The sequence below is a fragment of the Marmota flaviventris genome, chromosome 18 (genome assembly GCF_047511675.1).
Source record: "Marmota flaviventris isolate mMarFla1 chromosome 18, mMarFla1.hap1, whole genome shotgun sequence".
NCBI classification, from domain to species: domain Eukaryota; kingdom Metazoa; phylum Chordata; class Mammalia; order Rodentia; family Sciuridae; genus Marmota; species Marmota flaviventris.
In genome coordinates this window covers 56885910-56910506 of record NC_092515.1, presented here as the reverse complement: position 1 = coordinate 56910506, position 24597 = coordinate 56885910, and the positions used below count along the sequence as shown (strand labels likewise).

General features: G+C 51.9%; 1 protein-coding gene across 1 annotated transcript in view; it reads left to right on the top strand.

Annotated features, from left to right (window-relative positions):
• Window positions 1-24597, top strand: part of Cdyl2 (chromodomain Y like 2) — a 164422-nt gene that overhangs the window by 98046 nt on the left and 41779 nt on the right. Inside the window, exon 2 of the mRNA XM_071604248.1 lies at window positions 9945-10542. Coding sequence (XP_071460349.1) covers window positions 9945-10542 — 598 coding nt within the window. The remainder of the gene's footprint in view (window positions 1-9944; window positions 10543-24597) is intronic.

Here is a 24597-nt window from a genome sequence, read left to right as displayed (position 1 = left end):
TTTGGCTTTTTGAACATTTTGAAGTCAGTTTATTTGACGCTCTTGTCCAGTGAGTCCAATATCTTTGCTCTCCCAGGGACAGTTTCTATTAATTTTCTCTATGAATGAGAAATTTTTTTGTTTCTTTGTATGTTTTACAATTTTTCTGGGTTTTTCCTTCTGTGTAGTTACTTTCTTTTTATTTTTTTTCCTTTTCTTACAATAGTCACATATGAGAGGGGAATTAAGCTCTCCCTCCTAATGGGTGTGGTATCGTTGTGTCCATTTCTGGTGAAAACACCACAGTGATTAAATATGCCAGAGGAGATGGTCTGAGGCTCTCATGTGTCCTGCTCCTCTCTGGAGTCTTACCCACTAGTTTTAGCATCCATCTATGGACCTTTCCTTGCAGTTCTTACTGTAGTCTTCTAATGGTGATTTTTCTATTGCCCCTGTTATTAGTATTTTTTTACACTTATTGTTTGGGATTATTTTGAAAGGAATATTGTCTTTTTCTGCTATTTGTTCATTAACCAGGTCAGCAAACTTTTTCTGTAATGGGATAGTGAATAGTTTTTACTCTGCGAGCTCTGTAGACTGTCACAACAATCTAGTCGTACTGTTGGGCGTGAGGACAGTCACACTTGTTACATAAGTCACACTCGTTACACACTCGTTACACTTGCCTGTGTTCCAGAAAGCTTCATTTCCAAAAACAGGCATCGGGCCATGGGCCATCGTTTGCTGACTCCCGATTCATTAATCCATTTATTTTGTCTGTCAGACAGATGTGTGTATATTCATTTTATTTTGGGGTCTTAATGCAGCACTTGTCTATTTTGTTATTGAAATTGTTCCAGCTTTGGCCACTGGGAACTCTCTCAGTGGGCCCCTTTGCTGTTCCTTCACCATCATAGGCTTTCTTTCTTTCTTTCATTCATTCTTTCATCGCTTTCTTGATCTTCTTACTTTCTGGCACTGTTAGGGCCTATGGGCTCGCCTTGTACATGTCCTGTCCACACCTATAATCGGGTGTTCCTCTAGAGATTCCTGGTTCCTTTTTGGGGGAATGAAAACTTAGAAACCCAGGTCTGGGTGCTGAATGCGAGCATTGCTCCTGGGCCCTCTCCTGGGCAGGTGCAGGAGGTGTGGGGAGTGCATGCTGACCCACTGTACATGGAACTCTGTTTCTGTGCTTAGATAGAGTGTGCTGCAGGTGGAAGCAGCACGTGCACCTTAATGTCTCTGGCTCTGGTTGGTGTCTGCGTTCCTTCTTGTCTCCCCTTCAGCTTACTTAGAACTTACTCTTCATTGAGAGAGATCCTGGCCCCAGTTACCTACAATTTATTTACTTATTTGCTCAAATCCAGCATATGTAAGGTCCTGTCTTTATTTTTTGTGCTGCTATGAGAAACACATGTTCTAGGAGTCGGGTGTTTGAGAGCAGTTCCTTTTGTCTGTGCCTTTATTTTATCAGGCAAAGTGCTGTTTCCTGCTACTGCTTGGGTTGCTCCTTTCCCCATCCCTCATTCAGATTGCATCCTAGGGGGCTGGGATTGTGGCTTAGCGGTAGAGTGCTTGCCTAGCACATGTGAGGCCCTGGGTTCAATCCTCAGCACCACGTAAAAATGAATAAAATAAAGATATCATGTCCAACTACAACTAAAAAATAAATATTAAAAAATGGCTTCTATAGGTTCAGCTGCACAGGGTGAGTATGTATCCATATCCCCGATGCCTGACTCACAGATTGCATCCTAGGTTTTGGACACAGTGAGATTCAGTTGTCACAGGCCACATTCCCTCCCCCGTCCCTAGAGGGACCCTAACATCTAGGCTGATTTTTTAATGCCTACAGGAAGGGTCATTTGTGTGTGATGTGTGGTGTGTGGCACTGTGGGTTTTAACAAATGCGCAGACTGTGTGTCCACCACCACAGCCCCACAGTGGATGTCATCACGCAGCTGGTATGTCCTCACCCGCTCCTGCCTGGCCCTGGTACTCACTGACCTGCCCTCCATCCCTCTCGATTTTCCATTTCCAGAGTACCACGCAAACGATCCTCAGATGTGCGAGGGCTTTTGGGTCTATCTTCTTTCCTTTTGCAAAGTGAATGTAAGATTCGTTTATGTCGCTGTGCAAGTTGGTAACACAATCGCAGGACGGACACCAATTGATCTGTTCACTCAGTGAAGGATGTCTGTTATTTCCAGTTTGGGGCAATTAAGAAGAAAACCACCGTAAGCATTCAGGTGCAGCTTTTGATTTTTAGTAAATAGCATATTTGGTCTTATTTCTGCTTTCATGATTTAGTTCTCTTTGGCTTTTATGCTTTAATACTGTTTCATTTTTAGAATGTCTCTTGCAATAAAGGATCTTACTTCCATCCTCTCATTTGATTTGGAATGTTTATTTTCTCTTTTCATTTCTGTGGTTTCATGTGTGTTTTCCAAATAACTTTATTGGGGCCAATTTACCTACAAAAAACTTATGCATTTGAAGTATAGAGGTGACTTTTCCTCTTTTTTTAAAATTTATTGATTCTTTTGAGTTATATATGACAGTAGAATCCAGTTTGATACAATTATACAGGCATGGAATGTATCTTATTCTAATTAGGACCCCATTCTTATGGCTGTACACAATGGATGGTGAGAGTCACTGTGGTGTACTCATATATGTACATGGGAAGTTATGTCAGGTTCATTCCACTGTCTTTCCTTTTCCTAAACCCACCTCCTTTCATTCGCTTTGCCCAATCTACTAAACTTCTGTTCTTCTCCTCACTCACCCTGATCAGAGAAAACATTCAGCCTTTGGCTTTTTAGGTCTGGCTTACTTTACTTAGCATGGTAGTCTCCAGATCCATCCATTTGCTGGTAAAAATCATAAATTCATTCTTCTTATGGCTGAGTAATATTCCATTGTGGATACATACCACGATTTCTTTATCCATTCATCTGCTGAAGGGCACCTAGGTTGGTTCCATACCCTAGCTATTGTGAATTGAGCTGCTGTCAACTTTGATGTGCAGGAGAGGTGACATTTGACACCTCTCCCCACTCTGGTCAAATCAGAGAACATTTCTGCTTCCCCAGAGAGTTGTCTCGGGCTCCCGCTGGTACTTGCTGGAGCCTGCCCATCACTGCTGCTCTGACTCAGGTCCCTGGGATGGGCTCTGCAGGGCATGTGGCCTGTGGGGTTTGGCCCTTGATTCCACGTGCTGCGGGAGGGCGCCTTTCAAGCTGTGCGCATCAGGGGTCGGTGTGCCTCACTACAGTTCACCTGTTGGAATGCTTGTGTTTTCCCAGTGTCTTTCCAGCATTTTTATGCAGCACATGATTACTTATGATATTTCTCCACCTATTTTCCTTTCTTGAAGGCAAACAACTGTTTCACAATATGCACAATACACAGACATGCTCCTCTATGAAGACATGCACAGCTCACAGTCAGGTTTCACTCTGCTTCATGTGGGACCACTGTCTCTACTTGTTCTCTGAGTGCGGTATCTTGAACCACTGCTTTTGCTTTCTTTTCTTTTTTTTATATAAATATATATAATTCTTTAAGGATCACTTTATATTTGCTTTTGATTTTATCATGATTACAGAATCACTTGGACTTAACTCTCAGTGTCAGTTGGTGACGTCACTAGCATTCAACCGGGTGCACATCCTTATGCCACCTTCTTGAGTTTTAAGTTCAATAAGTTTAGGTTATAATCAGTTTTTGAAGTGTACGTTTGTGTCATCTTTTTCAGAGGATAGTTTGTATTTCTGCCGCCTATGGCATGACGAGTCTTCCCATTCTTGTCTGAAGGACACTCGAGGCTGGTAGAATTCTTGAAGACACAGTATCTATTTCTTCATAATGTATTCCCGCATTTCATGTTCCCTGAAATTCCCCTGATTTGTGTTCTTACCGTTTCGGTTGGAGGAGGATTTGCAGGTGATGGTGGGAAGTCTTAATTTTTGCAATGGAGATGTCTCCAAGGCTAGAAATGAAGTGTGCGTGTCCCAAGCCTCTGCGTCCCCCGCTGGGCTCTCTTCTTGACCAGTAGACTCCTGGACCTGGATGTTTCCCATCATGCCTTCAGCAGCGATTCCGTCCCACTTTTATTTTCCCTCTGCGGGACTCACACTGTTTGGGTCTCTGTCACTTCTGCTCATTCTCATTTTCTCTAATACTTTCTGCTCAACTGAAGTGCTTTTCTCCTGCTCTTTTGAAGGGCCTTTGAGCTGCTGTCCCCACCCTAACTTGGTTTTCTGCCCTGATTCTGTCCCCTCTGGGTTCCACTGGGAACTGGACTCCTTTGCTTTTGCGTTTTTCCCCTGGGTTTTCTCGTTACGTCCTTTCTTATGTAAATGACTCTTCTTTGATTTCTGTTTCCTTCTCAACTGTTGGTTTCATTCTGTTGCTGCTCTCTTGTAAATACCGAGGTCACGAGGTCAGAGGTCATGGTCAGAGGTCACGTTGTCTGTGGTCAGGGCACGCTTCAGTGCTCCGCACAGGTGTGCAGGTGCTTCCGTTGGGGAGACTGTCCTCGGAGGCTTTCGCTCGGATCGTGTTGGTGTGTGTTGGAAGGTTCTGTAGCTCAGTGTGTTCCTGATCAGAGCAAGGACTTTCTAGGCGTGGGGTTTCCCAGCAGAGGTCTCTGACTGAGCATCCCTCTTGGTCGCCTCCCTCACCTGGTTGCCCCAGAGGCCTCTGGTCAGTCCTCGCCTGGAGGCCAGGCTGGTTCACCTGGTTCTGAGCCAGGCTTCCAGGTCCGGAGCCAGTTCCCTAGTGCGTCTTGGCTGGGCTGAGGAGAAGGCTCTCTCTGGCTCCTCTGAGACGAGATCACCTAAACCAGCTTGTCTGGAGTGACCTTCCGCGGCCCGTACCAACTGCTTCTGGAGCTATCCCTGTCTCTGTCCTTCTCGAGGACCTCAGATCCTGAGCGACAATGATGGGTGCCTGTGTGCTTGCTCCCTGAGGAAGTTGTCCCAGGATGCTGAAAGGATCCAGAAGGCAAGATTCTCGTGGATGTGGCCGTTGAGGTCTGGAGTCAGAGACATGAGCTGCTGTTGTCCAGGGATGATGGCCACTCTGGGGTGCGTCTGGCAGACTGTGGGCGTGGACATCTTCCTTTATTTTTGTTGACCTTGCTTTGCTCTCAGAGACCAAGATGTGTACCAGGAACTCCAAGCCAAGCCCATCTGTGGGTGAGGCTCCCTCCGAGTCCGGGAGATCTGTGTCCTAGAGCTAGGGGAACGTCATGCACTGTCCTGGGTCCAGTCCTGGGGAGCTGGGAAAGGGAAGATGACTGGTGACGAGGGAGGGACGCCCACTGGCATGCTGGGGACCTCTGGGGGGTCAGGCTCGGAAGGCTAATCCCAGGATGGGTAAAGGTGTCACAGGTATCTGGCGAACGAGGCAGGAGTTGAGGGGAAGACTCAGAAGCTGCAGATCCGCCGTTGGCCTCAGTCAGGTGGGGCCGGTGGCCATGTGTGGAGTGTGGCCACAGTGTGGGCTTTGGAGCCAAAGTGTGGTTCCGCTCTTAACTCTGTGATGCTTATCGGAGGTGGAAGCCTGGCCAAGGTCCTTAACCTTGGGGTGCCTCAGTGCATCCTCTGTGAAAAAAGAAAATGGAAGGCTGAGGAGGAGGCGAGTGACCTCTGAGAGCAAAGCAAGGTCAACAAAAATAAAGGGAGATGTCCACGCCCACAGTCTGCCAATCTCAGGGGTCAGGTTCTCTCCATCTCTCAGCATCCGACTTGATCTCAGTTTGAACTGCTCTCAGAGGAGCCTTCCTGACCGTCCCCTCTGAGGACGCCATGTCTTCTCTGCCACTGTTCCTTCTAACCCCGTTCTCTTTCCCACCAGAGCTCTTTCTGGGCCCAACACTACATCTTGCTCTGTGTCCAGTCTTTCGAGGGCTGTGCACCCCACTGGGCTGCCCGAGCCCTGCTGGTCTGTGTGGGTCCTCGCTGCCCTCAGCAGCGCCTTGCATCTTGGGTATTGAAGCCATTAAAGGCTTGTTGATTTTTTTTTTCTTGGTAAAAGGGATTGAACCCAGGGGCACTTAACCACTGAGCCACATTCCCAGCCCTTTTTATGTTTTATTTTGAGACAGGGTCTCACTAAGTTACTTAGGGCCTCGTTAAGTTGCTGAGGTTGGCTTTGAACTTGCGATCCTCCTGCCTCAGCTTCCTGAGCCGTGTAAGGCATTTCCTTCTTCAAGGCCTGTTGCTGTGTGTTGCCGGGCCCTACCTGGTTTTGATGGCTTCCCACAGGCGAGGCGTGGCTGGATGTGTAGGAACTGGAATGCTGGAGTCAGACCAACTTGGGTTCAGATCCTTTTTAACCAACTAGTAGCTGTGTAATTGAGGGAAAGTTACCTACTTTCTCTGAGCCCCAGTTTCCTCGCTTGTCAAATGGTTATAATGCCCAGCTAAAGCCTGGGCACAAAGATGAAAGCTGACACCATGAAAGTAATTAACGTGGTTCCTGGGCCTTGGGCATATACCCTACAATGTGATTGTCATTGTCACTATTCCTAAGGAGACGGCCACTCACCGTCACTGTGGCACTGGTAATGACTTTATCAGAATCTCCCTGCTCCCACCTGCAGAACAGAGTCTCAGTTTAGTGGGATCACAGAAGAATAGATGTCAGTTGAGAGCTGCTAGGGCCGGGGGCCACGTCTCTGCTTTCTGCAGTGTGCAGAGTTAGGAGACAGGAGAGGCTGGGGGGGGGGGGCTTCACCGGAGGAAAGGACCTCCCGGGCAGGGTCCAGTCCTTGTGGCTCAGGCCTTTGTTACCAACAGGGCAAATTACAATGCAGGTTCTACAGGAGGCACTCCCGGCGAGAGGCAAAGAGGTCAGAAAACTAACACAGGGACATAAAGGAGATTGGGTCCCCAGAGGCCAGGGATCAAAGACTATGGAGGAGGGCTCGGAATGGAGCTCAGTGTAGCGAATTTGCCTATCATGTGTGAGGCCCTGGGTTCAGTCCCCAGTACTGCGCGCGCACACACACACACACACACACACACACACACACACAAGTATGGTGGAATGTCTGGGGCCAGCTGTATTTGGAGTTTCTTGTGGGCTTTTTGGTTGTTCAGAAAAAGTGATTGGTTTTCCAAAACTGAAAATGACTTTGGTTGGTTGGAGGTTGGTTTTTTGGATGGAGTGGTGTCTGGACACCTAGTGGAGTGTGTATGAGGGACACTGGGTGGAGTGGTTTCTTGCACCACACAGAGTGCTGTGTGGACAGACACTGGATAAAGTGAAATTTCCCGTAATTTGTAGGGAACAAAAGTAAGTTCCCCCTCAGTGTGGCCACAGAAAGCCCTTCAGACCCTTGCTGACCCCGGCTGTGCATAGCCATCTTCTACACTCAAAGGACATATCCAAGTGGGTGGACTCTCTCCTCCCCAGGAGGAGTTGATTGTGGGAAGAAGTCATGTTTGCAGGGAGGGGAAGCTTTCTGTCTTTAGAGGACACCAAGGTTGTGGTCACAGAGGCTGTTCAAGATTAAGTGACCTTTACTGTGGAATGTGAAAGCGCGTATTTGTCTGTTCTCCACAACCACCCTGTGAAGTAGGCGTGTTACTTCCTCCTCCTGGTATGAGTCATCTGAGGCCCCAAAAGGTTTGAGACTTGCTGAAGAACACATGATAAGGCTTAACAGGGAATTTAACCAGATAGTCTTGCTCCAGAGCCTGTGTTCTTCAATACACTAAGCTCACTTTGGTAGGTGACTACCATCCATTCATCTACCCATCCATTCATGAACCCACCTATCTACCCACTTTTGAGCCCATTATCCATCCATCCATCCATCATCCACCTAGCCACCTTTTCATCCCACTGTCCACCCATCTCTTCATTCATCCATCCATCCGTCTGCCCGCCCATCCATCATTCACCCCCCCCCTCACCCACCCAGCACTCTACCCATTTGGGTGGCTGTTTGTCTGACTTGGTCCTCTGCTTCATCTGGGAAAGGAAGTCTTCCACCTCAGGAGCTGTGCACATGCTTTCAAGAGCTGGAGATCTCCATGCCAGGACATTCTTTAGCTCCCAAGAAATACCTGTGCTTGCTCTCAACACTGCAGTGGCCTTGGAAATGCTGCTGTCACAGGCAGGCCAGGCTCATGATTCACTTTCCTCCTCTGTCAAGCCGCAGAGGGTCTCCCCCTTACAGTGTTCTCAAAATAAGCAAAACTGCAAATTCTTCCAGAAACACTCTGAGCTTTCTGAAGCATTATTACAAAGAAATACTCAACCTACTCCATTCCTTGACCCGCAGGTTGGAAGTTGAATGAATTGGGCATGATTTTACTTTTAAAAACTGTTATAGAGTTCATGTGTTACATCTAAAAATTGTGCAATAAATCTAAAACAGATGCTAACAGAGCATTTTACAAGGAGAGAAACTTTTATAGATATAGGCCAATTTAAGTGGAGATAAATCAATTAAGAAAACAATTACAGTCGTGAGAGGCAGTGCTGGGGAGAGGAAGCTCGGCCTCGCTGTTTCCATATTTATTAAGTGCAAAACAGTAAAAGCTTTTTAATTATTCTGCATAGCCTGTGCTGTACAGAAACCACTGGTGAGGCAAGGCCACTTCATGGCAATTCCAACGTGCAAACAGACAGTCACATCATGACCCCTGTGCACCTACTACTCGCCTCCACCAACCACAACATTGCTAAACCGCTCCCTCTGTGATATTTTCTTTTCCTGAGTTTCAAGGGCCTTTTCCTTACTTGTTACTTAATTGCATCAAAATTCCATTCTTTAAAGGTATATTATATGGACATTGAAATACACTATTGAATATGATTATTTGCTTTCTCATATAAATTTAGCATTTGGGGGTTAGAACATGGGGAGTTTTCCACATTTTTTTTTAATTTAAAAAGTTCCAAATCTGTAGCAGGTTGAAAGAATAGTAAATGAGCTCTCAGATACCCTATGCAGGGCTGTATCAGCTATGGCATTAGACTGGCCTTTCCCTTGGAGTGTTCATCCGTGGGATGGCAGAAGAGGTTCTTTGAAGACTTGTAGATTGTCCCATGTGGCTTAGAACCCCCTCCACCACATCACCATTGTGCCTCGAAGGCGGCTGTGCATCCCAGGCAGGTTGCCTCAGTTTCCTCATCTGTCCAGTGGGAACAATAGTGTATGCCCTGGGGTTACCAGGCACACTGTAGGCTCTCAGCAGATGTCACCCATCTCTGCCTCCTAGCTGTGCCCCGTGTTGCAGCCAGATGGGGGGCTGTATGGGGACAGCTGGTATTGTCAACCCAAATCCCTGTTGGTCAGTGCAGAGGCCTCTTGCTGTTGAAAGAGTTGGTCTAGCCTAGTGACTGGAGAGTAGGTCTGGGGTGACAGCCTCAGAACCTTGCTCTGCCCCTGCCAGCTTTGAAACTTGGTTCAGTTGCATGATTTCTGTGGGCCCTCAGTGCAACATGGGGGATCACCTCATTGGGTTGCTTCCCTGGGGAAATGAGAAGGGAGAGTGGACTCCAAGCCCTGGGACAGTGTCCACCTCAGAGTGTCCAGTAAATGCCACTGATTGTCAATATAATTATAAGTAAATTAGCATATACTGTCTGTATGATTGCTTAATAAATGTTATTAGTGTAAGTAAGGATGACACACCCACTCCAAATTGGTCTTTAAAAGCCGGAGTCCACTTGCTGTGCCGAAAAGAACAAAAATCTCTCAAGCGATTCTACAGGGCGGGTTCCACCAAGGGCGGGTGCCACCAAGGGCGGGTGCAGATGCCCCAGCCTGGCTGCTTCCTGAGCCACGCCGGGGAGTGACCTGGGTGTCTGGGATTTCCTGGTGACCTCCTGAGGTCAGCCTGCCTTCCTGCTCACACCAGAGGCCTGTGACCTCTGCCAGGGCGGCCTGGTCCGGCCACTGACCCTCTTCTCTCTTTCTCCACTCTCTGTGCCAGGTGGAAAGGATCGTGGACAAGAGGAAGAACAAGAAGGGCAAGTGGGAGTACCTCATCCGATGGAAAGGCTATGGCAGCGCCGAGGACACCTGGGAGCCCGAGCACCACCTGCTGCACTGCGAGGAGTTCATCGACGAGTTCAACGGGCTGCCCGTGCCCCGGGACAAGCGCGCCAAGGCCGGGAAGCAGCCGGGCGCCGGCAAGCTCCTGCGCGACAGCCGCGGCCCTGGCGACAAGCTGGCCCCGCGGCCCGCGGAGCCCGGCAAGAGCAAGGCGGCCTCGCACAAGCGGAAGCGCATCAACCCTCCGCTGGCCAAGCCCAAGAAAGGGTGCGCAGGCAAGTCCCCCGGGCCGGGGGGCGATAGGGCCGCCAAGACCGTGTCCTACCGGACTACCCCTAGTGGCTTGCAAATCATGCCCCTGAAGAAGGCTCAGAACGGCCTGGAGAACGGGGACGGGGACGGCGGCTCCGAGAAGGACGAGAGGCACTTTGGGAACGGGTCCCTTCAGCCTGATGTGGATTTGGATGACCCGGTTGGAGAGCAGGATGCTGTGGACTGCGACGGGACCCACTCCGTGCTGGTGGAGAACGGGCTCGGTGGGTGCTTTACTTTCTCTTGGGTTCGGCGCCCGCCTGGGTGGAGGGTTTTGCTTGGGTTTCACTGCAGCCTAGGGAAACACCAAGAGCCCATCCTTGACTCTTGGCCACTGTGCTTCTCCCTCCTCTCACTGGGGCCCCACAGACGTGGCTGCCTGCCCACCTGGCGACAGACAGCTTTACGCTGGGGAGGCCAGGCCTGGCTGTGGCTCTGCTGAGGCTTGGAATGAACTGTTAATTCCCGACTGTGCTGCAGGGCAACATCTACATCCGTGTCCCTGCCTGCAGTGCAGAGTCCCCACACCCCAGGGCCCAGGTCTTGTGTCCCCAGAGGTCTGGCCCCAGGCAGAGGCCATGCTTGCAGCCTCACCAGGGCCTGGCAGTGTAGCCCGGGAGGGGCCTGGGCTGGGGCTGCTCTTCTTTCTTAGACCCATTTGAATGTGGAGTTCACCAAGCCAGTGTGTCACCTGGAACTTCTTCCTCTCGGTGTTATTAGGTAGGTGATTAGTCTCATTTCTATGCTGGGTCCTAGCCATTCAGGAAAATTTATAAACAACAGAAATCTGTTCCAAAGTTCTAGAGCCTGGGAAGTCTGAGATTGGGGCGCTGGTGGAGATGGCGCTCACCTCTTAAGGCCCCCTTCTGGATGCTGTTGCACTGGGGTTAGGTTTCAGCATGTGAGTGGGGGCCACAGCGTGCAGACCATAGCAGGCCCCACATGCTGCCCTGAGGCCCTGTGCTGGTTGCGCTGGCTGGCACCTTCTTGCTCCATCCCGGAGCAGCACTAGGTTGGGTTAGGAATTGCTCCCTTCTGCTCCGTCAAAGGCAAAATTAAAGAAAAAGAAGGCAATGGCCGGGGAATTCAGTCTCCCAAACCTGACATTTCCTTACTAGTCAGATTGCTCCTTGACCGAGTCCTTAGTGGCCTGCGTTTTTCTGGGAAGCCGTTATGCCCACACCCTCACCCCTCAGACACCTTGTCTGCCTGCTGGCCGTTTTCTCCTTGGCTGTCAAAGCCCTAGGCCTTGGGACGGCAGGAGATTCTGTGTGTCATGGCCAGTCTGTGCCCATCAGAGCAGGGCCATCAGATGCCCTGGGTGGAACCAGAGTGGTAACAGGGATGCCAAGATGCAGGTGGCACTGCTGGAGGGGACGGCAAGGCAGATGCCTGTCAGGGCAGTGATGTGACTGGAGTTGGAGGGTTTGCAGCAGCGGGCTGTGCTGCAGAGAGCGTGCTGTTCAGGGAGTCTCGTTGGGGAATCGGAGCGATCGCTTTGAGGTTCATCTTTGTCCAGAGAGAGAAATTTCACCCAAACAGGATTTATTTAGCTGACTTTGTCCCAGACTGACTCATATTTCCGCTTGGGGATCCCTCATGCTGATGTGACTGTGCCTGCTAACATATGTAAGAGCTGTTTGTTTTAAACATTCATCTCTTGGGGAGAAGTGGGCTTGTGTAAATGAGGCTTGGCATAAACACCCATGTTTGATGTTCCCCGTGACAGCTGCCAGCAGTCGGAGCTCCCTGTTGCAGGAAGGGTGGCCAGGGGAGTTTCCGAGGCTCTGCGGGTGCAGGCGCAGGAGCTGGGCAGGATCCCCAGCACCCTGGCTCTTGGCAGCCCCCCGCCTGCGCAGAACACAGCTGCCCCAAGAGTAGGGAGAAGGCTGAGGGAGGGCAGTTTGCTGACCAGCTGCCAGAGTACGGTGTGAGGGAGAGCAGAAGGTGGCTTCTCGTCCTCTGCCACTCTCCCAAAGTGGGTGGAGCCACTAGCCATTTATTCTCCACCCTTGGGTCTCACTGATGCTGACCTGGCCCATGATCTGACAATGGGCAGGGTATCCGTGACCAGGAGAACAAGGCAGAGCCTGGCCTGGTGAGACCCACGGGAGCCTGGCTAACTCAGAATGCTGTGTGAGACCTCCCTCATCCCTGGTCTCTTGGGTTCTCCACCCCATGGGCCCAAGCCTGGTGGAGAAGAGGAAGCTCCCCACCTCCTCTGTGTTCTGTTTTGGCTACTCTGAAAGGGCCTTTTACTTACTACATCCCGTGGTACTGATGCCCATGAGATCCTCCCAAGTGGTCGAGACCACGGTCTCAGATTCCATGTATGTTAGATGGCCTGGCAGCTATGAGAAACACAGATCGCAGAGTGCCTGAGGACGAGTCTGGGATGGAGCCTGGGAGATGAGATGGACTTTTGGTGGGGGGTACCGGGAATTGAACTCAGGGGCACTCGACCACTGAGCCACATCCCCGGCCCTATTTTGTATTTTATTAGTGCCTTGCTTTTGCTGAGGCTGGCTTTGAACTTACGATCCTCCTGCCTCAGCTTCCCCAGCCACTGGGATTATAGGCATGCGCCACTGTGCCCCGTGAGGTGGACTTTTAATAGGTGCCCACTGACTGTTGAATTCTGAGACATGCTTTGTGGCAAAATTGGGTGGCAAGGAAGTTTCACTTCAGGTATTAATTTAATTTGATTTAATACTGATTTTTGAACACTTCCTCAGTATTAGTCACTGTGCTCAGTACTGGCATAGCATAATAGAAAGGTAGGTATGGACTTCTCTCTCTGAAACTTACACCCTACTCTTCAGTAGGTTGGAGTGGCTGCCTGTGGTTCCATGTTGAGAAGGCACCTGAGGCTAACCCCACGGGAGGAGTGACATGTATATCACACACTTGGTCTGCCTTTACTACACCCATATTAATGTCATCTGTGGCCATTGGCACAATTAACGTCCCAGCCGCTGTCAGCCTTTAACACTCTAGTTAGAACTGCCTTTTTATCCAGGTCTTGGGGGACTGGAGAGAGGTAAACTCTGGGAATCCTTGCTAGAGATGGAAGGGTAGATTCAAAGAGCAGTTAGTTGTTCTTGGACAAGACTCATAATAAAGGTGGTGCTGTGGTTCTAGAACTTTCTATCAAAGAGTTAGAGGTGTATTGAAACAAACCATGGCTCCACTTAGATTTTCATCCAGAGGGAAGCTTTGATGAAGGCAATGTCCATGCCTAGGTGGAGCCCTGAATGACCTCCTCCTAACCCCTTGCCTAACCCCACCTTCCTGGACCTGGCCCAGGGATCTGGTTCCCAGTGGCCCAGGGGGCACGGGGTCTGTGGCACCAGAGGCGGCTCTGCGCTGCCTGCTGCCCTGGCACACGGTGTGTGCTCTGGGGTGGGCTATTGCTTTCATGTGTGTTAACTCCCTTGGGGAGTTGAGGTCCTGCATGCAGACAGCGGCTTATGTAACAGCGCTTCCCGCCGACTGCTGACTCCCCTGATCTGCTCCAGGGGAACAACTGCTAAATCCGTGCTCCAGTGGGTGCTGTTTTGGTTCCAGGCTGCGTTTTCCCCCAGCAGTGTTTGTGAAGTTTATGCGGCAGCTCAGAACGGCTCTTGATTCTGCTTCTTCTCTGGGAATGACAAATGACTGTGTGGTCCCCAGACCATCTGCCTCAGTAGCCCTCGGGGAGCTTGTTAAAATGGGCTACACCCTGATCACATGAACTGGGGTCTCAGGGGGCAGGGTGTGAGTTAACCGCATTAAATGCTGAATTTTTAACAGCGTCAGGTGTGGACACGGAGGTCTTTGATGGTGAGCGACGGTCATAGCTCTGTTTGTTGGTCCATCTGAGTTACTGCCTGGATTTTAATTTTCTAAGTAGGAATGTGATTTGGTCCTTCAAAGATTTAAGACCTGAGCTTCTCCCCCTTGCTGGTGCACTTCCTATGAGGGCTGTCTTTCTGGGACAGACGGGGTCCTCTGTGGAAGAGCTGCTGGGTTAGTCTGCCCCTCCCATTCTGTGCAGAACTGCCTGCCCTCTCTTGTCTCAAGGGCCAAAGCCTGCAGGCTATGCAGCGTCGTGTGAGCCTTGGACCTGTAGAAACATCCGTTTCCCTTCGAGCCCTGGAATGGTGCACAGAACCCCAGGGTTCTCCAAGTGACCACAGAGCCCACGAGCAGCCTGCTAACACGGAGCCCTGTGGCCCCACATCCATTTTTTTTTTTATTTCTGCTGATCTTTTCATTGTGCCGGGCGCCATGCTCTGCCACCCAGGCCTTGTACCTCAGACCCGGCACAGTTCAGTGCTGTCAGGGTCATTCCTGCCATCGAACCAGTCATCCCGCAGACACACGGCACTTGTTCTCTCCATTGGGTTTTTAATTGATCCCAGCCTTCACTGTGGAGCGCTCCCTGCCCACTCGCGCATGTCTCCAAGGACGACGGCAATACAGAGCCATGTCTTCAAGCGCCCGGCACTGAGCACTAGCAGGGCAAACGCCCCACGACTCTGGAGACCTCGGGCCTCTCAGACCCCCAGAGAGGGTGAGGGCAGCCTTGTGGCAGGCAGCCTGGGCATCTGTACTTCTAGCCAGTTCTCAGGTGCCACCCACTTTAGAGCCACTGTCCCAGACCCCTGAGCTCCAGGGTGGTTAAGATGGAAGCGCAGAGGGTTGTGGATGCTGGTTGGCTCCTGGGAGAGCTGAGGTGCCCGTGCTGCAGACCTGGGGCTTCTGAAGCCAAAGTTGGAAGGAAGGCAGAGGTTTGGTGGGTGGGAACTCCCCCGAGATCAGGCTCTGGAGTTCACAGCGCCCTCTGTGAGCCTCGGCAGTCCTGGGAGGGGGCTCTTGATCTGCCTGTTTTACAGAGGTGGAGACCGAGGTTCTGAGTCTCAGGCTGGGATCAGGAGAGAGACCCAGGCGGTCTGACTGCAGGGCTGACTCTGAACCACTGTCCAGCCGGCTCCTGGGAAGTAAAAAGTAATTCCCAAGCCTGGGGCACAGAGTGCTGTGGGACAAGAGCTGCGGCTTGGACAGCCTCCTCGCTTAGTGATGGGGCGGGGGGTGCATAATCCTGAGCCTGAGACCCTGGAACGAACTCCGGGCCACTGAACTTGAAAATCTGGAAAAATACACCGAACAAGATTGAATCGCCGTTACAAAGCTCTCGGGAGTCCAGAAAGAAGAAGCCCAAGACCGGCTGGTTTTAGAGGCAAGTCCAAAGGTTCTAGAACAAGTAATCTAACCATGTAGGTCACACCCCTCCCCCCCTCACCAGAAGGCTACAGGGAAGAGAAGAAGAGAGTGGGCTCCTCGTGCCTCCCAGGGCCCTGTACAACCAGGATTCCCAAACCAGACGAGAGGAGAGAGGAAAGTTGTAGGCCGGTCCCGCTTCAGAGTCCAGCAGTAAATGAGCAGCCCTTCTGGGCTTGTTACAGTTGACTTCCTCAAAACTGGACTGTTCCAGAAACTTCTCACCCCTCACCCTGAACTTGACCCCAGTTCATGACCTCTAGAGTCACCACTACTTCTCAAGGCACTCAGCTTGTCCTGGAAGAGGCTCAGGGGAAGCTGACTTGTGACAGCTCTGGGCATCACCCAGACTGTCCCGAGTCCCAGGCCGGATGGGCTGTCCCCACGGCAGTGCCTGTGCACACAGCTGTTCTTGGCACACTCTCCAGGCTCCCACTCACAGGCCAACAAGCATCTGAACACTGATTTTTTGGTGTTCAGAAGTGGGTGATTTTTCAAATTAGTAGCATCAATAAAAGCCCACGGTTTTCTGTTTTGCCTTTCAACGTGTGGCAAGTGAGAAAGGTGTGCGAGTGAATAGACCTCAAACCCTTTTACATGGTGATGTTGGGACCCATCCAGCACGGCCACCATGTCTTCTGGACAGTGCATGACTGTGATGGGAAATGTGACTCTTCGAGCAGGAGCAGCCTTGCCCCTGAAACTTCAAGGGGGAACTGGCTCCCCCGAGTGGGTTCCTGGTCCTCGGCTTCTAGGAGAGGCTGATGGGATCTTGACCACGGTCAGGCTGTGTAAATCACCAGATTGCTTTCTCTGCCAGCTCAGACTTGGCTTTCCTCTCTGTGACCTCAGAACAGTCCCCCAGGTGCAAACAGTAACAGGGTCCAGTGTCTATAGAGGGAGTCAAAGCCACAGTGAGACTCGGTCTACCAGTGTGCTTGGTGAGCCACTCCTCAGGGAGGTGGACTCCCACCGTCACTTCTGCGCCCTACACTGCTCCACAGCCAGTCTTCTTCCTGCTGCTGGAGGTGAGATCCAGCTCTCTGTGGTGGGGACAAAGCAACATAACAAGGCTGCCTACCATCAACCTTGCTCTGGACGGGGAAACAGGTGCAGAGGTTAAGGCACAATGCCAAGGACAGGAGTCAGGGTGTGATGCCAGGTCTGGGTGCCGACCTCCCGGAGGTCTGTGATGAGTTTGACAGAGGCCCGGGGCACTGTTTTGGGCCACACCACTAGCCTGCCTTTGGTCTTCAGGGGTGTGGGAGATGCTGAGCTGGGATCTCTGTTCCTGGGGATTTTTCCCTGGGGCTGTAGGTTAAGATGCACACTTGTACACATGCTAGTGAATCTTAAAGGAAGTCCCCTTGATTATCAAACTTTATTTCAGTGATAGAGGAAATGAACTTGGCTGTCATCACACAGCCAGGGGATGCCTGAAGGCCACCTCTGATTGGATTCTGGGACCCCATTCTGAGATCCACAGCAAGGGCAGGATCACGTTCTGTAGTCCTCAGTGTCTCTCGCCTTGTCATCCACCACCTGCTGCCCTCAGTACTTTGCTGGAAGCCTGCTCTGCCTGGCTGAGTAGATCACCTCGGCCCATTCCCTGCCTGTCACCTCCAGGTATGTGGAAGGCGTTGACCACTGTTGACTCTTCCAACTCTCTTTTCATTGTGTTTATGCCTTTTATAGAAGGTATATGCTTTCCGAGTGGTTTTCAAGGAGGAGGATCAGCATGTCGGTGTGGTGTCTCTAAGCCCCCAAAGGGTTTCCTTTTCTCTCTTCTAGTTTTTTTTTAAGTTACAAAAGTAAGGTGCATATATAATGTTAAAAATTCAAACCACATGGGAAGGGCAAGCTTTTTAAATGTTTGCATCTCCCTCTTCCTTCTTCCCAGGCCCTCTTTGGAGAGGTGACTGCTGTAAATATTCTCTCTGAATCTTTCCAGGCTGTTTACTAAGTCCATCATGTGTATATAACACGCATTACATATTGCACATGTTATATTTACTTAAATATTTGGTGATTGAATGATGGCTGGAATAGTCCATTTCACTTCTATGTCTATTATACCTCTCTGTCATACCTATCATCTCCCTGCCTATCAGCCACCATATACCTCATCTATCACTTATCTAGCTAGCTATCATCTACCATCTATCCTATGTATCAGCTGTCCGTCTTTAGCTGTCATCTATCATCTATCAAATTTGCTTGTATCTATCATCTGTCTATCAATCTATCAATCTTCTGTCATTCCTCTGTCTGTCAACTCCCAGGCCTTCCCGAGGGGACATCTGGATAGGGCCAGAGGTGGTGAGGGCTTCGTGTTCTATGACTTGCTCCCTGTCTGGCTGGCGACATGTGGATCCACTCTCCTCTTTTTAGCTGCTTAGGATTTTACAGCGAGCCAGGACTTAACTGTTCCTCTCTGATGACGTTCAGGCTGCTGCAGAGGCACCCGCTCTTGCCAACCCTGGCTATTGCCAGTCTTTGTAATGCTTTCCCAAGCTCCGTTGTTTAATTTTAGTTCCTCAGTGCGGGAGAGTCTTCTCTTGCTCCTGTGTCTGTCCCTGGGAGCTGCCGGGTGCAGACGTGCTGATACCTGGTGTGCTAGAAGGTCTGTGGTCCACCCGCCACCTCAGACTCTGGGCCTAGTTCTTCACTAATGAAATGCAGATAATCAGACCTTGTGAGGCTGGGGCAAAGAATAAGTGAATTAACTTGTAGGAAGCACTTAGAACATTACCCACCATATGGTAGACATGTGATGGTCTTTACCTGTTATTTAAATTCTTTCCCTATTTTTCAAAGTGGATCTCTGCATTTTCTGAATTGTTTTTTAGAGCACTTTAACTATTGTGTGTATTAATTACTTAATACAACACTCATTGAGTGGTTATATAAACCAGGAACTGCTAAGACAAACACTTGTGCCTTATGGAGACACACAGAAGGTACAGTGGGAGCCACAAGCAGGGGCACTAAAGCCAACATAGGGGAAGGGGCAGGAAGAGTGAGGAAGAAGGTAGGATGGCTGGAGCCGACTCAGCCTCTGCAAGGACTCAGAGCCCAGGAACAGCATGTGGGTGCCGGCCACCACGTCACAAGGGGTGTGGCACTCCAGCCTATGTCAGACTGCCCTCCAGGGAGGCAGAGGACCAGGGAATCCTGTGTGATCAGGAGCAGTTCAAGAACCAGGTCAGAGCAGCACCAGCCTACCTTTGCGTGCCATGGGTGTCCCCGTGCCTGCACACTCCCTCCCGCCACCCTCCCACGGTGGTCTCTGCTCATCCCACACTTCTGACTCCAGCAGCGGCTGCCTGTGGAGACCTTCCCTGGCTGCCTGGAGATCAGTCCCTGTCTTCATTTGCATACATAGAACCACCTTTCTTCAGGGACAGCATGGACCTCAGTCTGTAAAGCCCACGGCCTAGTTTTTGAATGGTCTCGGTCTCCACCACAGGGTCAGGAGCTCCTGAGATGGTCACCAGTAGGTGTCTAAGAAACAGCAGGGCCAGTGGGTGGGAGAGGAAGCAAGAAGTTCCCACGGCTGGGGATAAGCCACCGCAAGCCCTCCTAGCATCTCTCCAGGCTACAGTCCCTGGTCCCAGTGTCACCCTCCCTCCCTGAGTTGTCTCGCACAGTCGCTTGTGTGGTGCTTCTTGCTCCTGGTCACTGTCGCAGAGAGCTCCTATTTTGTCAGGACTCTGACCAGCAACTGAAGGAGCCCTTCCCTCGTCTTGCCTCTGCCATTTTCTCCATCTGTCGTGGTGCCCTCCCTGCTGCTCCTAACGTCCACACGGACGTGGCCAGGCTCCGTCCCCTCCAGAGACCGGCGTGGCCTTTCAGCAAGCGCATTCCTGTTGAGTCACGTTCTCCCATCGCTATCGAGGAGGAAGTGCCCGGCTCATAACGACTCCCTGCCTCCACGTGATACGGGGTGTGGGGCCAGTGGGCTGCTTTGGCAGAAGCCCCTGCAGAAGGGATTTTGAGATTTCTCCTACAGCTGGTTGTGAACTTCCAAGGCAGCTACGGGAAAGATCAAGCCTGGGCTTTGTCCCTCAGGGAGGGACGAGGTGGTTCTCAGCTTTGAGTTTGGATTTTTCACTCCTGCAACAGAGCAGTGAGATCCTGCCTCAAAAGATCAAGTGGTGGGTGCCAGCACCCAGTCAGCACCTGAAGATGTTCCTTCTCTTCTTCCATTTGCGCGGCTGTCCGGCTGCTGAGCTGGTTGCTGCACTTAGAGGTGTGCTTCCCGTTCCAGCCCCCGAGGGTCCTGCTGACTCCAGGAGGTGGATCTCACTGTGCTACGTGTAAACCATCAGGCAGAACAAGGGGCCCCACCTTGGGATGTGGGACACCTGTCTGTCACTTGTTGACTTCCCTGACTTTCCCACCTGGTACCTTGGGGACAGTGTCACTGAGTTTCAGGTTTTTGTCTCCTAGCTGTTGTCTGTTCTTCTGTCATTAGAGCTCTTAGTTTATCCCACCTTGCCCCACGTTGGCAGAGAGGACATCTGAGCGGAATTCTGGGAGTTCGAGCAGGATATTCCCACTGCTGGCCCAGCTTCCCACACGCGACCCCTCATGTTACTTTGTGGTGGAGAAGGAGAAACTTCTAGCTCCAGGGTTTGTTGAGCACGTTTGTGTGCCTGGCTTGGCTCTGGATGCTCAGGACACCGCTGGGATTGTGCTCTTGGGGGGAAACCAAGGAAGGGGCCAAACATAAGGCACCATGACTGGGATGCAGGAGCGTCCAACATGCAGGCAGTACCTTCTGGAAAGAGAAGACTGTAAAAGAGACCTGAGACCTGAAGGACATGCAAATGTGTGCAGGGAGAATGTCTGCAGAGTCCCACCCCAGACGTCACCCATGCACTCCTGTCGCTTCTTCATCAGGTGCCCCTTAGGTGACCACTGTGAGCCAGTGCTGGCACCTCATAGCCACCATGTACCCTGTGCTAGAATAAAATGGTGAGTGAGACAAGATGCTCTCAGTTTAGGGAAGAGGACAGATAAATAGGGAAATGACACACACAGCCACAGTTCCCATATCGTGTCACTACTGAGCCCTGGCTGTGAGCAGTGCCCTGGTCCAGCAGCTCAGTTAATCCTCACGGGCAGCAGCCATTGCTGTCGGCTTACAGGCAGGGAAACTGAGGTGCATGCCACTGAGAGAGCTGGCCTGTGGCCCCTCAGGCAGTAGGCAGCCATTGCAGCCTGTGGGCCTGCGTTGTCTGGCTCCAGATCCTCTCAGCCGCTACTCTCCTGCTGCTTTAGGGAGCCCAGAGGAGAACTAGATGATTTATCCTTTTGGGACCATACTTTTTCTCCTATAATTCAGCTAAAGCAGGTTATACTTTGCCCCCCTGTGTGCTGGGAACTGAGGACATAGAGATGACCAGCCTTGTCTTCCAAAGAACTCCAAGCTGATTAAACTGATGAAGGGGGGTCAGCTGGTCCCCAGTGACCTGAGTGTGCTGGCAAGTCAGGAAGAACCAGGACCCCCCACCTTGGGAGCCAAGTGGGCGGTTGTTCCTGGGCACCTGGGGCAGAAGAGGCAGGTGTTGGGTAGAGAAGCACTGAATGGCTCTGGAACCCCCAGGTGTAGGTGGACGGGAGTGGCTTTGCCGGCCAAGGGGTCAGCTGAAGCAATGGCTCAGATACAGGAAACACAGAGTCCAAGAACCTCGGATAGTCCTGAGGATCCGGGTGTTGGAGGGACAGGAGTGGGAGCTGAGGCCCCACAGCAAGGTGGAGCCAAGGCGAGGCGCGTTGCATTTCCACAGAGGGGTGTCAGGGACAGGAGCTGCAACACCTTCAGCAGAGTCACTGCAGAGCGAGCCGCTGCGAGGATTCCGCCACATGCCAGGAGTGTGGCGCAGCAGCGCTCTTGGAGTCAGGCGGCCTTGCTGCAGGAGGCATGATTTGACCTGCAGAAGCCGTCCGTCTTAGTCAGGCAGTTTTGCATTTTGAATTTGTGTTTTGCTCATCTGGCTGTTGCAGACCAGACGTTTAGATGTCTGACAGCAAACATCACAAGATGCTTATGATCCTCAGCAACTCCAGGTAATCCTGGGACCTGAGCTTCCTCGAATGCGGAGCAGATGACTGTTATCAGGCACAATCATAGCAGGCCAGGCGATGGCCCGCGTGGCTGAGGTTCTTTATGCCTGTGGATTTGAGCTTTGCAGTTTCATTAAGGCCCTGAGGTTGGGACTTCTGTAGGTGGACAGTGGGGAGCTGGGGCATGACAGCTGTGAGACAGTGGGACAGGCAGGGGGCTCCGGGTGCATGCTGAGCGCTTTGGCCGTACACTGTGACTCTCACAAAGTGCATGGGTGGGTCCCTCAGAGGGTTTCCAGCTCCAGGCCCTCCCCGCCCGTCTTCAGAAGGTGACACCCCGCCCCAGGATTACTGCAGGAAGCTGCTGCAGGTGGCAGCGCCTTGTTTCCACTGCCCTGTTGGCAGGCCAGGCTCCACACCTGACTTGGCCCTCTGTCAGCGCCTCCCCCGCCCAGCAGGCCGGCGCAGCCCTTGTTCACAGTTCTCCTGCAGGTCGGCCACAGACCAGGAAGTGGCCCCTGCCCCAGACCTCTCGCTTTCTCTTCTGAGAACTGCAGCTGGAAAACCCCGACCCTATGTGCAGATCACAGCTCTGCTCAGCAGGAGGACTGCTGGGTCTTCCCTCTTTCTCCTCATGGCTGCCCTTTCCCATCCCTGGCCCAGTTCGCCACCCGAGGTGCTCAAGTGTGAGCTGCCCTTAGGCAGTGCCTTCTCCTCCTCCTCTTTATGATTATCTGCTTCCCAAGACAGGACGGACGGGGGAAAGGGCGGCAAGAACGCACTTGGCACTTGCATCTTTTTATGGGTCTGGGAGGGGCCCCTTCCCAGCTCTTTCCTCATGCTGCTTTCTGGCCTCTCGTCCCCTCTATCTTTTGGTCGGGGTCAGGGACTTCCGTAGGTCCTCTGTTCTAGGTCTAGCCTTTGTTCGTTCACTCACCAAACAAGGGCCTGAGCCCTCCCCTGTGCTGCTCCATGGGCAGGAGCAGCAACTACAGCCTTGGCCTTCAAGAATCCATCTGGGGACGAGGAGGGAGCCAGACATTCAGGAGAAGCTAAATCGAGATACGTGAGGTGTGCTTGGGAATTATCCTGGGGTGTGATTTCCTGCCCAGTCCAATAGGGTGGCCCCCAGCCACGGGTAGCTAAAGTTAAGTTTCAGTTAATGAAAGTTAAAGAATCTAAAACTTTGAATAGCTGTCTGTGGCCACTGGATTCGGCTGTCCAGCTGCTGAACATTTCCATGATTGCAGGTTCAGGCCACATCTGTTTCTGCACCTCAGGGACCGAGCACATCACAGGCGCTCAGGGAATAGGTGGCAGGAGGATGGAGGACAGTGCAGTGTGGCTGTGGGTGCAGCTTGGACACAGCCGGGGGTGGGGGGAGGGACATGACGCCCTAGGAAGATGTCCAGAGGTCACTGGAGCTGCATGGGGAAGGACGAGCTCTCCAACAGGTTGGGGGGGGGCAGGTGTTCCCTCCGAAGGAGAAATCCCCCCCCCCCATGTCCCTGAAGTTCTCTGTGTCCTCGTGGCTGGAGCCACACAGGTGCTACTATGTCCTCGCACTCTCCTCGGCATGGCCCGGGGTGAGATCTCACTTGGCTGCTGGGAGGCTGAGTGCCAGGTGTGGCACCCGCACAGGCTGGTCCCCTGGGTGTGAGAGCAGGCCAACTGCGGAAGCGGAAGGGCACGCGTTTCCGCGCCTTTCCCTGAGCGCTGGACCTGCAGCAGACACCTCATGGTCTGAGAATGAGGCGGACATGGAACGCACCCCCGTGTCAGTGTTGAGAGCCACAGCCGAAGGGGCCCCAGCAAACTTCCAGCTGCTAGCAAACTTCCAGCTGCCGGCTGATGATTGGCTCACAGCGGCCCCAGCAACATCTAGCTGATTGGCTCCTCTGCGGTGATGCTCATTGGGCTGTTTCCCTGCCCTTTCAGACCACGGAGCTGCTCATTGGGGGACTTTTTTGGCTCCGCCCACGTGACCCAGCCAATCGGCCTCAAGAGCAGGAGGATTGTGGGAGGTGGAGAGAAGCTTGTGTGGGGGAGAGAGGCTTGTGGAAAGCCGGTGGTGGCAGTTGAGGCTCTGAGGGTTTTTCCTGAGAGGCTGTTTTGTTTCGCGTGTGTGGTTCTAAAAATAAAGTTAGTTTCTTTTGACAAGTGGCTCCTGATTGTGCCCAGCCAGACTGCGGCATGTCAGGTCGGTGCTTATGAACTTGGTGATGCATGTGGCTGCTGAGTGGCCCCCTCCTTGTTGGTTGGCCCCTTCATGACCTCAGTGAACAGTTTGGGGGACATGTGCTGTCGGCTGGGCCCTGGGCTCAGTGCTGCAGACACACAGGAGAGTGAGTCCCAGGCTTGTTCCCCAAGAGCCCGCAGTCTGGTGGGGATGTCTGGCAGGTGACGAAAACACAACAGACTGAGCTCTGCTTGGGGACAGCATCGCACGAAGCAGGGAACAGCTGTAGTGCCTGGTTCCTTCCTGCTTTGTTCAGCAGAGCCTGGGCTGTTGGGAGGAACCGTTGGACATCCCCTGGAGGCAGCGCCAGGCGGAGGCCTGGGCCAGGGTGAGGTTTCAGAGTCCTGGTGCTTGAGTCCAGCATACCGCCCCTGATCTACCAGATGCCGCATTCGTACCTCTGTGTGGCAACCTGCGCGTGGACAGAGCGTGCCATTGCTCCTTGTCCTGGCTGCCTCTGCCATCCTCCATGAGCTGGGCAGCGTTGCTCCCTCATCGTGGGCCGAGTTGAGATGGCTTCTTGTGTCTTTCCCAGTCATTCCTTGGGGAACCCGCCAAGATCTTTATTCTTTTGTCCAATCTTATTATCTTTGTCTTCAAAATACGAATGTCCTCTGATCACAGGTTAATATGATTGTTGATTTATTTGAATTATTTCTATTTTTCATTTCCTTTTAATTTTTTTCTCTGCTCCTCTCACCCTGTC